Source organism: Tiliqua scincoides, chromosome 1, assembly GCF_035046505.1.
Source record: "Tiliqua scincoides isolate rTilSci1 chromosome 1, rTilSci1.hap2, whole genome shotgun sequence".
Taxonomy (NCBI): domain Eukaryota; kingdom Metazoa; phylum Chordata; class Lepidosauria; order Squamata; family Scincidae; genus Tiliqua; species Tiliqua scincoides.
The window spans coordinates 231,876,333-231,894,865 of record NC_089821.1 but is presented as its reverse complement, the minus strand read 5'-3'; the positions used below and the strand labels follow the sequence as shown (position 1 = coordinate 231,894,865).

General features: G+C 42.7%; 1 protein-coding gene across 1 annotated transcript in view; it reads right to left on the bottom strand.

Moving 5' to 3' along the window:
- FMN2 (formin 2) overlaps positions 1-18,533 on the bottom strand; it is a 203,130-nt gene that overhangs the window by 8,755 nt on the left and 175,842 nt on the right. Inside the window, exon 18 of the mRNA XM_066623047.1 lies at positions 5,370-5,519. Coding sequence (XP_066479144.1) covers positions 5,370-5,519 — 150 coding nt within the window. The remainder of the gene's footprint in view (positions 1-5,369; positions 5,520-18,533) is intronic.

The following is an 18,533-nucleotide window of genomic DNA, read 5'->3' as shown; positions in this document are numbered from 1 at the left end:
CTCCTTCCTATGCAATACATAGCTACACAATGCCAGACTTTAAATCGTTCAACAGCAAGCTTTAAATCATCCTGCTGAGTAATCTGTAGGGAGACATACCAGTCTTTCTTCAGAGGGAGATCAATGAGCTGTGGAGACATGTTGGCCAGGAATCTCTCCTTTCATCTAGATGTACAACATGACACACCAGGTGCCAGCTTAACTGCTGTGCTTGCAGGAATGGGCAACTTTTAGAGTCAAGAGAGTCCAAGATGAATCTTGGGATTTGAAAGTGTGGAAGACTAAAAGAGTCAAATCAGATTTTAGTGGCACTATCTCAAGAATTTGGGGATTTTAACTTCAGTTTATGTTTGTGTAAAGTGTGGCTTTATTATTTGCACTTCAGTGTATGTAGTCACAAACTAAAACAGTAGGGAGGAATATCAACCACCTCCATTTTAACATTTATGTATCAGCTAAGTAGAAACACCTGCTATAACTGGGGCTTCTACTGTGAGGAAACAGTTGGGTCGCGCCTCCATCCAGTGAAGGAGTAGACTGTATGAAGCTCAATGGATGGGAAAGCAACCTCTCTCTTGCAGCATCCTGGCCCTGTCCTCACCCCATGAAATGCAACTGCCTCTGATGTGGGTTTTCAAGGCAGGCTCGACAATGAACTTCCCTATTCACATCCACTCAGGCAGCTTGCAAATTCACCTTCCTAGCACCTGATGTCAAGATAAAAGACTAGACAGATGAAGCAGCATAATCTTCAGTGATGTCTCATTCCTTTTACAATTTTTTTTTGTCCGATCTTGCTCACTTTCAAGGATTCTCTATAGATCTTAGTGGCTGCTACTTGGCAAAGTTAAGTGGGATTTCTGGAAGAGTAATGCTTAGGTTCTTAAATGCTGGCCTGTGATCGTGTTCAATTTCCTAGTTCAAAGTGTTTTTTAGCTTTGGAACTTTAGTCAAAACTTTGTACCTATTTGTACCAAACACTTCATGCTCCTGAAGAACCTTCTTGCTGCTGCAGGTCAAAGCAGAGATGGCAGCTGTGGCAAGCAATAAAAGCACCTACACCTATCCCATTAAAAGAAAGATGGAATGAGATACGTGAGTTCATCTTTGCCATGCCACCATTCACGGAAACCCAAGATAAGCAGTTTGCTTCAGGAAGAGAACCGTCCACCCATTTCACTTCACACCCTGCCTAAAGCAAAAGAGAAATGGCAATGGATGAAGGGGTTAGAAAACCTTGGAATGAGCAATTAAGATTCCTGCCATCAAGTTGCTCCCTTGCTTAGCTAGAGATCCCCTAAGTGAAGAATAATGATGGCCAGGAAAAGAGCAGAGTGCAGTCACACTCCATAGCTGTCAATGCTGAGCTAAGTCAATCCTTGGATACCCTCATGTATTATGAATGATCGGAATGTCAGCCATTGTTCAGGAAAGCAATATCTGGTTACCGAAAGGTTCAGCACATACCACATTGGCTTGTTGTTTTTTTAAGTCTGCCTTCAAAATAAAATTCTGGACTAAAGACAAGGGTCAAAGGTTTTTGAACAAAGTTAAAATATAGACTTAGCAGGTGCAACATTTAGACATGCTGATGTCAGTGGAAAGGTGCAGAAACTCTGTTAAAAATGGGCTTGAGATTCTCTTTGGACACCCACAGATATCACAACATTGCTGTAGTCCTGTCACAGCCTCTCAAGATATGGCTCTGGCAAAAAGGAATGTTGTTAATCTCATGTGTTGCATTACCAGAACTTGAAATATTATTATCTTAGATCATTATTAGATAATAGATAATAAAATAAAACAGTGACAAACAAGTTTTCAAGAAGTGCAATGTTGAAGTGGACTGAAGACCAGGTGACTGCAGTGGCTGGCTTCGCTTGACTTCAACCATGCTAGATTGCTGGTCTCACAATCACCTCTTCAAACCTCCCAGATAGAATATTTGAAAATATTGGCTTGGCTGTTCGCTTTCATTATGCAACCATCATGAGGTGTTTCTTGACATCCCACCTAAATGGCTTTGGTGTCTCTCTTTAGCAGCCTTTGTATGAGAAAATCTGCACCTTTATGATAAAACAATGTCTTACAGTACTGTAACATCTAGCATATTTCTTAGGGCATAAGATTTCACATGGACTAGTTAAAATAAATTAATGTTTACAATACTATAGCATATGCTGTTGTTTTTCTTGCAATAGACCAAAACGGCTGACCCTCTGGAAACCTGAAAGCTTAAATCTGCACTTTTACCTTTTCTGTGGGACAAATACAACACCAAAGTCATAGTTTATCTATCATACATAGCACCATATTTTTCAGAATGCTGTGATGGACTATAAACTGTACACATCATATTAAGTATTCAGCACCAAGTGATGCCACCAGGACAAAGGACTGAGCAAGCCTCTTATCCCATGTTAGACATTCATGCTGTAAAGGATATGCTTTCCAGAGGCTGCAGCTGTAAGGCTAGAGTGCTGTCCGGGAATGGTTGGTGCTGATGCATTCAGGCAGCAGAGTTGAAATTCAGTTTAATTCCTCTGCCTAACCAACCCCCAAACTGCCCAGGAATAGCAATGGATTTGAAAATGAATACTGAGCTGATCATGTGTAGATGAGCCATTCCCTCTTGCCTATAGAAGTCAAGAATCTTTCTATAAGCAAGAGACTCAGGCAAGATATGAAAATGAAGTCCAAGTCCACCCTTCATTGGGAGGAGCTAGATTTCATTCTTTTCGCTGGTACTAGCTCAGTGATTTTCAACCTTTTTCATCTCATGGCACACTGGCAAGGCACTAAAATGGTCAAGGCACACCATCAGTTTTTTTCACAATTGACAAGGCACACTGTGCTGTCAATGGGGGGCTCACATCCCCCAATGGCCCTATTAATAAATGCCCCTCTCCCAAATTCCCACGGCACACCTGGGGACCATTTGCAGCACATCAGTGTGCCATGGCACAGTGGTTGAAAATGGCTGTATTAGCTATTAAGCTTACCCCTAGCTACATAAGCTTATCTAGTACTAATTTCAGTTTATCTAGTACTAGCTTATTAGCCTAGCTAGTAGTAATAATTTCTGACCAGGAATAGACACTAAGGCGCAATCCTAACATGATGATAGGCCAGCACAAGTCCCTTGCGCCAGCCAGGAGTGTTGCAAAAGGGCTGTAAAGCACTTTTATGCCACTCCAGAGGCAGTTAGGTTGGCGCAAGGGACTTACAATGACCTCTCTGCACTGTCACCGGCCCCATGGAAGGTGAGTTTGTGTAGGCTGAGCTTGGCTGGCACAGGGGTGGGAGGGAGGCATTCTGAAGTGGGGGGGGCAGGTGGCAGGTGTTCCGGGGTGGGCGGGGAGTGGGAGGCGGGGCCAGGATCTGGTGGTTATGCTGGATCCTGTTCCCGGGCAGCCTGGGCCAGCACCGGGCTGCTTGGATTTGCGCTACCTCCAGAGTGGCACAGATCCGAGTAACCCCATTGAGGCTGCAGTGGATCTCCCTGGGGTAAGAGGAAGCAATTCCTCTTGCCCTGGGCTGAGCCACTAAGGGTCCAAACCTTGTGCTGGATACAGCGCAGGCCCACTGGCCTGCCTGTTCCAGAGCAAGTTAGGATTGCGCTGTTAATGACTTTCAAAACATAACAATGTTTACACAGAGAATGAGACAACAATAACTAAGCCCACCATGGCTTATAACAAGTAAGAATACATTCATTCATAACAGAACAAGAAATCACAGTTCAGCGTACAAGAAACTGTGTTTCATGCACAAAATTTTTAAGAATATTGTATAAAATTACCTTCAGGCTATGTGTACAAGGTGTATACGAAACATAAAAGAATTTTGTGCTTACACTTGGGTGTCATTCCCAAGATATCTCATGATGTTTATCCAGATATTCTGAAATCCAGAAAAATCCAAAATCCAGAACAATACCAATCCCAGGTATTCCAGGTAAGGTACACTCAAGCTGTACTGAAAGTGCCCTGGTTCAACCCACGACTGTGCTTATTTCTCTTAACACTCGATTCCTGTGTCAGCAAGTGTGTGTGTGTGTGGGGGGGGGGGGGGTAGATGCCTTTCTCAGACATGTTCCAGGTCAGGAAAGGGGGAAGTGCAGCACCTTCCAGTCAGGCCTGGGAGCTAATTGACAGTCTATGCAAATGGGCCAAAATTGGCTGAATATCTTCTTGCCACCTCATGACATCCAGAAGGCTGACTGCAGCAGTTTGCAGTTACCAAAGTGCAAGGAAAGCAAGAGAATTGAAGCAAGAGAGTCGTAAGAAGATGGGAAATGACGGCAGATTGTCCAGAGCATGGAAGAAGTTATCTGAAGTAGGGTGTGCATTCATCTTCAAAACAAATTGAATAGGGCCCATTTGGTTTATTTCTCTTTCATTCTTAAACCTATGGGGATGCCAGCATGTGAGTATTAATGGGATTTCCTTTGTCAGCCCATTTGTTCTTGTATGTTTTAAAATTAAAACAAAGCTTATTTTTACTTATGTCCTGATACAGCATTGCATTTTGGGGCATCTAAGAAGGCACCCAAAAGGGCACATTTGCACACTGCAGCTCCTGTCCACCACCAACAGAAATAAAAGCAAAAATTTCTCTTGTAAAAGCAACCCAAAAAGAATTGGGACCCCTCCCCCAATGGTTTCTGAGCTGAATGCAGAGGACCCAAATGGTCCCCAAACAAATAAAACTGTGGCTACAAAAAACATGGTTTTTCTTTACATGCACACTTCTAACTGGATGTGCCAGGTATCAAGAGAAGTACTTTGTGAGCACTTCATAGCCAATCACCTAAGGATGAGTGTGTAAGAATATATTGTCTATGATCATATATTTGAACAGCAAACACATGGATTACACCCAGTGGTATTCAGACTGGGGCGTTGCGACGCCCCAGCCTGAGGGCCCTGGCCTCTGCCCCCTTAAGGGGCTGCAGGGACTGGGGTGTACTCCCCAGTCCTTGCAGCAGCCTTCTCGGGGCGCGGGGAGCCCTGTCTGAGCATCTGCAGGGCTCCCCAGCATGCAGAATGTGAAAGTGGAGCGAGCCCTGCAGACGCTCGCGCAGGGCTCCCTGCACCCCAGGAAGGCTACTGCAGGAACTGGTGAGTACATCCCAGTCCCTGCAGCCCCGTTAGCGATGAGATCCTGGGGATCGCATCACTGCCTTCCTCCTGCCTCCGCTGCTTCCCTCCCTCCCCTGCAAGCACTTAGTGCGTCTTTCAAATTCCCAGAGTTTGAAAACAGCAGGATTACACCAATAAAAATTTAGATACACAGTAGCTTTTGTATTTCTTTAACCATACTATATCTAACAGTTGTTAAAGTAATCCTAAAATGAAGATACCTACCGTTCTTGCAAAATAAGTTTATTTTCCTTCTTCCAAAACTCTTTAAAATCAGAACTGAATTCATGCCAAATACTGAAGAAAGCATTTAGTGACACTTCCTTCTCACCCATTTTTGGTTTCATATAAAAATATGCTGTCATCTCCAAAAAGCTGTCAGAGAAAACAAAGATAGAAACTATTTTACTTGCAACAATAGAAACATCCTTTATTCATCCAAATACATGCTTCATACACACTGACCAGTATTGGTAAGTGGGCTGATACCTACCACCATCACAGTTCTGACGGACATTGTTGCATTCTGTGACAGGCATACTTAAGAAACTAGAAGTCTGGTGTGTATCACACATATGTGAGGCCAGAGTTCCTTCCATTTTTCCAGCCAGAAATGAATTATTCAAACCCAAGAAAACCAGACTGCCACAACTGTTCACATGTCACTTTTTTACCCATTACATTTGAATCCAAAAAGTTTATTTGCAGTGACTGTGTTTCTTGACCAAATGTAAGCAAAGAGTAAAGGTAAAAGATGTCAGGGGCTGATGGAGCTAAAAAAATCCCACTCATTGACAAGCAAGAAACCATGGAATAATTATGTTTTCAAAAACACACACCATCGTGAAGCAGCCGTCATTTTCAAGAATCTTTCAATGAAAGTACAGTACAGGTCCAGCCTTGTTATACACGGATTTTTTATACACAGATTTGACTCAACACGAATGGCCCCTGTAAATGAGAAGGAATGTGCTTGATCCCTGGAGAAAGGGGAAAATGCACCCCTTTAAAATCAGTTTTAAGAACTGAACAGTCCTTTAACAACAGCCTCCTTAATGAGAGAGAGAGAGAGAGAGAGAGAGAGAGAGAGAGAGAGAGGGCAGCAGCTGGCTGACCATCAATCCTTCTCTCTCCAGGGGACCCCTGCCTTCCCCCTGAGCACTTGAAAGAAAGATACTTTGCATTGGTGAAGGGAGTGAAGCCTTTCTAAGCACTTTGAGAGAGACTGACTGTTGGATTGTTGTCTTAATGACTCTTAACATCACAAAGGTCAGCAAGGCTGTTTTTAAATCACCAGAGCAAAGAAACTTTGTTTTTTAAATTGATTTGCAATTGTGCGTTTTTTTTTGCCATTCACATGATGGCAAGTGAGTGAGTGCTTGGAATGAAACCCATGAGAATAATTAGGCTCAACCTGTAATTGTCTTTTATTGCTTGTCTTTAGTAGCCAGATAGCCATCACATATACAGAGGAATTTCTCAGTACAGAAGACAAATCAGTGTATTTTTCCCATTCAAACCATAGGGCATGCATGAGTGTTTGTTTGCATGTATATATGTCTGTACATATACACACATATCAATTAAAAAAACCACACACACAGCTGAAATCTCACAACGGTGGCTAACCATCTAGCACACTGCTAGCTAAGCCACCAAGGGAATGGAATGTAGGACTGTAGAAATTCTGAAGCAACTTCAGACTTGGGAAAAGGTTTTATAGGTATCCAGGAGCATAATTTGAAAAGAGATATAGAACTTTCCCTTTCACCCACTTGAACAATCCTCAGCTGACAGGAGCAAGTATTTGCAGGGGCAATCAAACAAGGCTCTATGCTTATAGGAGTCTACTATAGGTGTGTATATATAAAATCTGAAACAAACCTAATATCCAAATAGGAATATCAATGTTTTCCTGACAGCAGCTAGTCTTTTGGGACTTGTACAGGGATTCAGGATGAGCTGTATTGATCATGAAGAGAAGAGACGTCTGCAAAACCTGATTGAAGCAGACACTTCTACTTCTCTCTCTGCTTCTCAAACGGCATGCAGCTTATTGCCTCCACATGACTTTCAGGTGCACATGACAGATGAGGCTATGGGGTGTTTGCACATATAAGGTTATTTTGCATATAGCAATGTTCATTTCAGAGAATGTTTGCACTGCACAAGTCACTCTCAAGATTAAAAATTAAGATACTTGTGCCCTGCCTTTGCGTTCCCCAAAAGGGAATCACCATCATGAAACATCGGAAGCTGCCTACTACTGAGTCCAACCACTGGGCCCATTTACCTCAGTACTGTTTCCACTGACTGGCAGGAGCTAGTCAGGGTTTCAGTTGGGGCTTTTTCCCAGCCTTACCTGGAGCTGCTGCCAGAAAGACAGAGAGCGAGCGCACACCAGTCAGGGCTCCTGAGGCAAGCATTTCCACAGCTAGGGCACTACCACTGAGAAAGGTGCCATCATTCGCACCTCCAACAGTGGAGGGACATGTAGCATGCCTTTCTCTAAAGCCCAAAGTTCATAAGGCAGCAATGGATGTTTAGAGCCCAGCACATTTTCCTTATGATGCTACAAATGAACTTATGTTGCACAGAAGTATGCTTTACATTTTGAGTTCATCTCAGCATATTCCCGTCTGGATCATGAACATATATGAGTGCAAGTCCTTCCCATATCAGGATTTTTGTCATGGGGAGCAGAACAAACACTAATTAATACAAATTTTTGAAATGGAAAACAGTTTTCAGTAGAAGCAACAATCCCTTCAAATAAAGCCAGATCCTCAGTACTGGCTGTGGATTTGGATTTTTAAAATTAATCAATGATACTTGTACAAGTGAAGAGTTTTAAAATTGTAGTCCTTTGAAAGAGAGATACTTAGCAGCCCAATTCTAAGGTTCCCTGCTATCCAGCGGTGCAGAAATGGCCACTGCTGTATCCTGTGGGACCAGGCAAGCCATCAAAGGTCTCCTTGGGGTAAGAGAAAATTGGTTCCCTTACCCCGTGTTGAGCACGGCTGGCCCTGTTGAGTCAACTTGGATTTGCGCCAGCCCTTGAGCTGGCTCCACAGCTTCAGAGGGGAATAGGATCTGGCAGCACCCTCTGCCACCATCCCCACCCTCTCCTGGCCCTGATCTGCCTGCCGGTCTTCCCTCCCTCTGCTCAGTTCTGCCCCCTTCCTGCCTTCCCTCCACCCCCAAGAGCCTCCCTGCTGCTCAGTGGGGATACTCACCACCCAGTGGTTCTCTGGACATCCTTCTGGTGCTGAGGCCCAGAGTGAACTGGCGCCGTCCTCTCTACCGGCAGGAAAGTGCCTTATAGCAGCACAGGATTGGATTTTATCTCTGTCTTCCTGTCAAATACTAGTATTGGACTACTTTGATTGGCCCTCAGGCAATGCCCAACCTCAGATATCACTCCTGCTAAGAACCAAAGGTAAAGATACTCTAACATATTCACACTATCCCTGGAAGGCACTCCAAACTATCTAATTTTCTCCATTGCTTTGGTTGCTGGGATCCAAGCCTGCTTGCTGATTTGATAATTTGTCCCTGCCATTGCAGATGACACTACCCCACATTTGTGGATCCCCCCTTTCTTATATATCTGAAGTCACATTTGGAAAGCTTGTTGGGAGCCAGATCAAGCAGACCAGGGAAAAAACAAACAAACATGCAGATGTCAATGATCAATCAAAAAAGATCAGAAAACTTCAGCATTCCTTCCCCCCCCCCCCCCGCAGATAAAAATGCCACCTCTTTCCCCAGGAGGTGCCTGCATAGTCTTCCTCTAGTTCAGGGGTCTCTAAACTTTTTGGCTGAAGAGCCACATCAAATATCTGGTGCAGTGTCGACGGCCAGAAAAAAAATTTAAATAAATACATTAGAGATGAAACTTAGATGAATGAATAAATGAATGGGTTCAAATGCCCAAGATTTCTCCAAGCACCAACACAGCCTAAGAAATAAAGCACACACTTAAATGGACTCCCATTCCCCCAGCCCACAAGCACAACTCCAGTTGTGTTCGGTCAACTGGGCCAGAGGCTCTCAGGGAATCAGAGGCTGGCTGTGGGCTGGATAGAGCCTGGCCGTGGGCCACATTTGGCCCCCGGGCTGGAGTTTGGAGACCCCTGCTCTAGTCGCTTTAGTTTAGGGCAAAGCAGGCCTTTTGCATGCTTGTGTTATGATTTCTAGGGAGCATCATGTTTTTAAGGACAGCACAAGGGCACCAATTTGACTATTAATTAAATGTCCTAAATTATATTCATGCATTTTTGTCAACAGAAAAATTATGTTGGTCTAATAATGAGAAAAAAAAGACTTTCTTGGTCTCAGAATGAGAAAGTGCAAACATCCATGATCCTCTCTAACTTAGCATCTTTTGCTAAGGAAGTGGCAAGTCTTTCTTGGCCAGTTTGTGAGACTTACAAATTTTTTCTGATGCTGACAAATTACCACCAAAGAAGCGACATAGTCTGTTATCATGCTCTTGGGCAATATGATTTTGTTTAATATTGTTTTTATATTATATGATGCATGTTGTATTGAATGTGTGGATGAGTGTACGGAGTGTGACTGATGTGAGTGATATATATATAGTTTTTTTATGTCCGTATCTCGATGGTGCATCAAATTTCTTTGTGCATTAAGCACAATGACAATAAACTAATCTAATCTAATCTACACAAACTCACCAACAGACATAGTTCCAAATTGCTCTGGTGAATGAGCAAAAGGGAACAGATATAGATTCCCAGATATGTACACACAGCCCTTTTGCAATGTGTGTATGGCATTCACAATTCACATCTTAGCTGCATGAAACACCACTGTACATAACGGCAATTGTGTTTTGCCATATAAAATCTTGAGCTGCCCTAGGAATGAGATTATAGATCTACTAAACAAACACAGAGCTTACCCAAGGATGTACAAGATTAAAAGCATTACATCCAAAGCACTACAAAAGCATTATTTCTAGGCACTATGTTTAAACGAATGATAACAAGAAGCCATAATTCTTCATTTGAAGCCTTTTCAACAATTAGGGAGCCAGACTAGATTGAAATTCCCACAAATACATGCTCAATGAGTTTGATAAATGGTACTAACATTTACTGGAGACATGAAGGCTTTTGTTAAGAATACTATGGGATCAAAGGGGGTAAAGCAGGCTTTTGCACTGATCGTTGCTAATCTTGCTGGGAACCAACAGAAAGTTGATTCAGGCACATATAGAGAATTAACTGCTAGCAGAATTTCTTTATCTAAATAGCTATAAACAATATTCTGGTCCTCAGGTTGATCACTACTATGGTAGCGGGTCTGTTTGCAAAATAATCAGAAACTGAAAAACGGTCAAACATAAGCTGTAACTGTTGCTTATACACAAATGTAGAGAACATGGGTTGCAACATAGATAGGTTTAAAGGGAAGGTTCATGTGGAATTAAGTTGTTTACCAAGTAAGCACAGGCTAGCTAGCTATATATTTAAAATAATCACTTTGATTTGGACTGAGAAAGTTTCCCATATATGGTAGCTAAAAGAGCCCTACAGTATCCATTTCTGCCAAGGAGACTGCATGCTGCATTTCCAGGTGGCCTGCTCATACAAGAGCCACCCATGCAATGCCCCTGACCATCTGCTTCGCTCAAGCTCCATAATTAGAGAAAACTATCAGCCAGAATGCCAAAGTGCTAGCCATATGTTCCTTAATTACAGTGCCACTCTGGGAGGTCACAATGCTTCTGCACTTCAACTTCCTTATCAGTAAATTGGGAACACTTACTAATGAAGAGGGGTTTTTGTAAGGCTAGTGTATTCTTTGCAAAGCTCTTAGAGATGTTTATCTCAAGGGTGCCTGAGCAGAAAGTCCTGTTGTACCTATGCTTCCACCACTACTGTCAAAAGGTGGGGGAGGTCGCTATCCGGGATTAACAGAGGCTGCAAAGGTCAGCAGCTTTGCTCCAGCTAGCATGACTTTTCAATCCTGCTTAAAAAACAAGTCATTGGCTGTTCACACTGCCATTTTGTTTAGGGAGGGCAAAGGCTAACTATCTGCTACAGGGATTTCAAGTGAGTTCCTATTCCCCACATTAAGTATTTAAATAAATAAGGCAGTGAGTCCCTCACCCTTGGATTATAGCTCTCTATGACTTCAGAGTCAATGGCACAACACAATCCCCAGCTGAATAACCCAATTGAATGCAGCATGAATGTACTTATCTATTAGGAGATGAGGCCACAGCTAGAGGAGGAGAAATCTGCTTTGCATGCAGAAAGTTGCAGGTTCTGTGGATGGCATTTCCAGGTAAAGCTGAGAAAAATCCCTGTCTGAAGCCCTGGAGAGCTTTATGCAGTGGTAAAAAGCATCTGCATAAGGCAACTGCATGTGTTCCATATTTTCTGTTTTTATTTATTTAAATTTTTTTACCTGACTTTGAAGTAGTTAACACTGAATGTCAACAATAAAATATAACACAAATTTAAACAAAGCATAATTAAAATAAACAAGCAAGCAAACAAAGCTGGTTTTCTGCATTTCCTTGGGCAGGTTGTCGTTTGCCTGTTTTGGTGAAAAAGCAACCCAAGAATACTGGATATACATTTTAAAGCAAGAGCTGATCTACACATGTTCTTGCTAGACTGTTTCTTGCTAGACAGTCTGTTTCAGACCACAGAGGGGGATAGCATATTTGAATGATCTCTCATGAAATAACCCCTTCCGCATACAAAGCTAGTACAAGAAGGAGAATGTTTCCAAGTTTGCCTAGTCACTGGACATGCTAATTTTTGAGGCGCAGAGAAATCTTTTATGGGGGAACATTCAAGCAGGTTATTTGCCCACCCCCCACCATAAGTCTAAAGCTGAAGAGTTCATCAAAAGCTGTAATTTGAAATTCTGCTACATGTGTAGACTGGTGACAGTCTAATAGTGCATAATATGTAGCTGAAGAAATCAGAAAGAATCAGAAAGAGAGGTGACTTTCAATGCAACTATTTGACTTCATGGTCAAATGTTTCATATCCTGAACAGTCATCTTGGTACTAAAAAATGGAAATCCCCTGAAGAGTTTCAACATCTCCAAAAATGTGAAATTTAAACATAGCTTTTGGTATTTTGTATTTTAAACAACAGAATACGCTGCGCTAAATGCCATAGAGTTACACAAATACACTGCAGCCTGACACTTCCAGATGGAAGGAAACTAAGGCAGCTGTTATCAGTCCCCTCCCCTCTGCTCCGTACTCAGCCCTCCCCGTTGCCAGCTGCCCGGCTTCTTTCACATGGGATGCTGATCTTTTAAGAGTCCAGCCCTATGCATTTCTACTCAGACGTAAGCCCCATTCCAGTCAATGGGGCTTACTCCCAGGAAAGTGTGGAGAGGATTGTAGGCTATATCTCATGGTTTGCTTGGTGGGAAGGCTTGCTTGTGTCGGTGATTGCCTGCACCATCTCAAGGGGGGGGGAATTTGACAAACACTCCCCGAGTTTTTTAAAGCAATCCCCTCTGTTGCTACCACACCCGCCCCAGTGTGTGTGTGTGTGTGTGCGCGCGCGCGTGTGTGTGTGTGTGAGAGAGAGAGAGAGAGAGAGAGAGCGCTCCATCTTGCTGCACGTGTTCTGGCTACAGAGATTTTCGGCCCCCCTTCCCCTCTTTGCTGGCTCAGGGGCTCCAGGGGTGTTACTGTTCCTTTGCAAGGGGAACCTCTTCCAGGGCTATTTCCCTGCCTGGGCAAGGCAGAGCCTTTTTGCAGTGTTTTGGGCTGCCTGGAAATGGATCGAGAGTGCAAGGCAGAGGGAAAGGTGTGTGTGACTTTCAGTTCCCCCACCCCATTTGAGACAAATCAGCAGATAAAAAATCCATGGATAAATAGGCTGCACCTGTATTTAGAAATTCTTGCTTCCACATGATCCTGCCCACACACTGAGATCTGAAGAATCTCTTTTCTCAGACCACCACCATCTGAATTCAACACATCTGTAGTGGTGCCCAAACTCTGGAACTTCCACCACCAGTAGTTCAATTTGGTCTCTTATTTATCAACATTCTGGAAGCTGGTGAAAGCAATGTTACTCAGATTGGTTGATTAATTGATCAAAACCAAAAATCAACCAAAAAATTAACCTTGAGTTGTTGGCCCTATCTGGCTCCATGACTGACTGTGTTCCAAACATATTTTTGTGCTGCTTATTTTCAGTGTTTTTTGTATTTTTGCCTTGAGATATATAACTTTGGGCCAAAAATAAATGTTAAAAACAGACATATTTCAATTCCATTTCAAATGAATGACTAAGAAATGTCACGTTCTCTTTCCTTTTGTTCAAAGATTATTGTGCAGTCATACATTTTCCAATACTTCTCTTTAGAAAAAGTAAATGTCTCAAAAGAACCTTCTTCAATGAAGTTTCTAAATCCTAAATAATCCTGTTTGACTCCAGTCCTTCCTTTGCACAAATTAATACTGAATGTAAAACGTTTTACTGAATGAATTTTATGTGGATCTGTCTTCACTACAGAAGACATGGGCGTTTACCCATTCCTGAGCTGAGCTTCTCAGGGAGGAAATGTGAAGAACTGAATCAAATAAAAGTGACAAAGGATGAGGTTCTTCACCTCATCACACTTGTTTCACACAGCAGGCTAAATAGCATTCATTTGCCTGCTGAGGGCCAAAAGCTACGTCATTAAGCAGGAGGTGATGTCATTAAGCAGATGATGGCCAGAGATAAGCACTTTGTTCTCACATAAAAATTCATTAGCTGCAAATGACAGAAGAGAAAATGGAAAAATCTTGATCATATTTTCAAGAGATCAGAGAGCCCGATTATCACTCTGTGGTAGCCCAATTATCACACAGGCTGCCCTTTCAGAAGCACTGCTTCTATCGCAGTGTCACTTTGCAGCTCAGTCCTCCTAACAGTGGAGGTTTCAAATCCAGTGAAATGGACAGAAAAATTTATGTCACTGAAAAACATCACAAAATCTAACACACAACAGCACAGATATACCTAATAGACCAATCCTATTGAGCTGCCCCACTGGTGGAATGAGGGTTTGATGAGCATTCTACTATAAAACAGTCATAAAAGGCACTTCAGCAGTGCACTGCAAGGCCAACCAGCCAAGGCAGGTGGAAGAAAGGTGAGGGAAGGATGGCTTGGGTCCATGAAGGGAGTAGGTTCAGAGGCAGTTGTAGCTAGCAAATCCTAACCCCTTCCCAGGCCCATCCACCATTCCAGATCAGCATGGACTTGTACCAGTTTTTGCTGGCACAGGTGCGAGTAGGTGCCCTACACACAGAGACTCACTACCTGTGGAAACTTACCCCCGAGTAAGGGAACAAATGTTCCCTTACCCAGGGGACACCTCTATGACTACCTCCCCGTAGGATACAGTGGTAGCCTTTTTGCACAGCTGCATCAGTGGGGGAATAGGAATGGATAGTAATGGATAGTAGTGTTGAGAAATAGCATGGAAAAAAACAAACCCCGAAATATTGAGGCACACAGAATTCTGTGTTCTAGGAAGTTGCCACATTTTTACTTTTTTCTCCCTCCCCTAAATTAGGTGCAGGGATTCTGACTGATTTTTGAACGTGAAATGTAGCATTGTGTGATAAATGTGCACACCAACATATTTTGGTACTGGTTGTCATCTTTCCTGCTCCCCTGAATCAGATGGAAGAACACTCTTAATATTAAGGGATGACTTCCTCATCTTTTCTGTCCTCCTAAAAATAGGATGCAGTTTAAAGATCAACGTAAGAAGTATATGTGTCGATGAATGTGCATGCTGAGTTTCGTAAGAGGGGGGCATAGCTGAGTAGTAGATGTACATGCTGTACATGCTGCATGCAGAAAATCTCAGATTCAAAACCTGGAATCTCCAGATCTTGTTTTTAAAAGCATCTCTGGTAGCAAAAGTGGACCAGATCTTTTTCTGAGCCCTTAGAAAGCCACTGCCAGTCTGAAATGAAAATTCTGAATTGCAAAATCTGGTACACCTTTGCATCGCCTTCCAAGACAAAATGCATTGTCTTCTTTAATGTGTCAAGTATTCCAAGGGTTCTCAAGTAGTTAGCAATGAGGGTTTCAACAAGAAGGTGCCAGGTCTCCTTCTGCTACACTTTATCAATATTGCTCAGGGAGTGATGTAATTGTTTGGGGTTTGGTGAAGACATTCCATATCACTTCAGCTGTAATACCAGGCTGGAGCCTTCCTTGTCTGCCTGTGTAAGCTAGATAAACACAGACCTGTGTGCTTTCTTCTCATCTCAGGATACTTACCCAGAGATCTTAGAATATGCTGTTATTGTGAGCTAAACATTTCACTTTTCTTTTTGCCCATGTGCCAGAAACCCATTTCTTGAATAAACACTTCACAACTGACACTCTAAAAATCGCTAAATATGATAAATAAATAAAAAAGTACACAACCTTTCAGAAAGTATTAAACATCTCACTGCTGACAAATGAATAGCTAGACACTTTATGGAATCTCTAGGTCAGACACACCATTTTCTTTGTCTTCATTATGTGTGAAAGATTAACTTTCCATTTCAACCCATCTGCTAAACAACTGAACTTCTTTAAAATGTACATGAAGCATTATTATTCATTTTAGGAATACTTCAAATATTTCTCTTTTTTGCCACTTCTCTTTACTCAAGAGTTTTCATACTCTTAAAGAGAGCAGCGTCATTGTGAGTTTTCTCCATATAAAAACACAAAACTCCGTATAATACAAAGAAATGTCATCAAGGGATAGACACTGTGTGGCACAAAGTCACTTCAAAAAGAAACATCCAACCATATTAAATGACATTAATTGTGCTCCATCACTGCAAATAGGAGAACCTCCTCTTTTCATCCAGTGCACCACTATTCTAGCCATGGTTAGCAAAATGTAACTACTGTAGATACTCGCCTATAAGGCGAAAAATTCATGCCTTGAAATCGAGCCTGGATTGCCCCTTCATCTTATCTCCGGGTCACTAACAAGCTTGGGTGGTTTAAGGGTATCATGGCAGCTATCAGAAGCCCAGAGAAGCTTCTATCTGGCTTGCAGTGCCCCGCCGTTTGCTGCTGTGCTTCTTTGGCTGCTAGAGACTGCAGCCTGTACTTGCGGGCATGACGGGAGCAAGTCATGGAGCCTGGAGCTCTCCCATGTTCTGCAAAAGAAACAGGCTGCAGCCCCAGCATGAACGTAAGCTGCAAAGGCTTGTTTTGCAAGACTTTGCAGGAGCGTGGGACTGGGAGCACCAGGTGGACAGGCTTGCCAAAGGAGAAAGTGAGGAGCTACACATTGGTAGCAGCAGTGGCTGCATTAGAAATCTCTCCAATTTGTGCTTGGTGTGAAAGGGCAAGCTGCATCTCTTCCTCACAAGCAGCATTTCTCCCACTCTCCCCTCACTGCAGTGATTTACTCCTGACATCATCGTGGGAGAAACTGGTTGCTGGTTGTGAATTTTTCTAGCAGCTTGTGCAGAGAGGATACAGGAGGCCAGTTAGGAGCTATTCTGACCAGCAGAGCAACCAGGTCCCTAGTGACTAGACGTCCCCAGACCAGTTCAACTTTGTCCACTCCAGTCCTAAAAATGAGTTCTAGTATCCAAAGGACAGCTTCTTACAGGGCATCTTTCAAACTAAAAGTTATCAAACATGCCAAGGAAAGCAGTAGTTCTGTGGCTGCAAGGCAGTTTGGCGTAACTGAAAAACTTGTTTGACACTGGAGAAAAAAAGAGACTGAACTGCAACTAAGCAATGCCACAGTCTAAGAAAGCTATGCGTTTTGCACCTTCACTTTTTCCTGCCTTGGAGAAGGATCTGAATGACTGAGTCACGGAATGCAGGCAAAATGGCTATATAGTGACTCGCTCCAGCATTTGGATATGGGCACTTCAGTTGGCCAAAGATGAAAAACATTCAGGGATCAAAGGCATTGCACATTTTGTAGCATCTGCTGGCTGGTGCACCCGGTTCATGAACCAATATGGACTGTGCCTTCACCAGCGGACAAAGATCTCACAGAAGCTGCCTAAAGAACTAGATGACAAGGTGACATCATTCCACCAATTCATTATAAATAAGAGACAAAAGAATGCCTTTGATGCAGCTAACATTGGCAATATGGATGAAACCCAAATGACTTTTGATCTGCCTGGTAACAGAACTGTTACAAGCGTTGGTGAGAAGACTGTACTTGTGAAAATGACTGGTCATGAAAAAACCCATTTCACTGTTGTCCTGTCTTGTCTTGCAGATGGCACAAAGCTGCGTCCAGTGATAATTTTCAAAAGGAGAACCATGCCAAAGAACTTAAAAATTCCAGCTGCAGTAATTGTACGTGTCCACCCTAAAGGCTGGATGAATGAAGAGGGGACTAAATGGTGGTTGCGTGATGTGTGGGGTAGGTGACCAGGTGCGGGTCTAAGAAAACACCCATCACTACTGGTGTGGGATCAGTTCCGTGCACGTAAAACAGAGGACATAAAGAAAGAAGCAAAAAGAATGGCCACTACATTAGCAGTTATTCCAGGCGGCCTCACATCAGTTCTACAGCCACTGGATGTCTGCCTGAACAAGCCATTCAAGGACTGAATGCACACTATGTGGAGGGAATGGTTATGCTCTGGTCAAGCCCAAGTTAACCAAAGGAAGAAACTTGATGAAACCAGACATTGATCTGGTTGTTAAATGGGTAAAGGATGCATGGGCTGCAATTCCACCAGCAATGGTAAAGAAGGCATTCCTGAAATGTGGAATCAGTAATGCCATGGATGGCACAGAAGATGATGCCATCTATGAAGGCACAGATGAATCAGCATCTGATACTGATTCAATTGATGGTGACATAGAGGACATTTATGCTGATGATGTCACTGAAGAACGGTTCCAGCATTTATGTGGACATTCTGAAGAGAACGAGTCAGACTTTGAAGAATGTGAAGAAGCCAGCACATCAAACAGCTCTTAAAGTGTTGAGTTAAATGTTATATGTTATATTCAGAGCTTCTGGCTTAACATATCAGGCACTTTAAAGAAAGATTTGGTTACCGTAATGGTTCTACCTGTGCACGTAGCTTACAGTTCAGTGGTTTACAGTACACTTAATACTCTGACAGTATTTACAAAAAGGTTGTGGAGACCAGAATTTAAAAAGCTACTGAATACAAATATATTTTATGATCTTTTACTTTATTTTTAATAAATTAGATGGTACAGTTCTTAGATAACAATTACTGGGACATCTGGCTTCGGGTAGAATCAGACAAAAGTATAGTCAGACACCTCCCTAAGTTTAACCCCCAACTTATCTGAGGGTCATAGCAAATTCCATGATTTGGGGCTCAAAACCTGCTCTCGTCTTATCTGTGA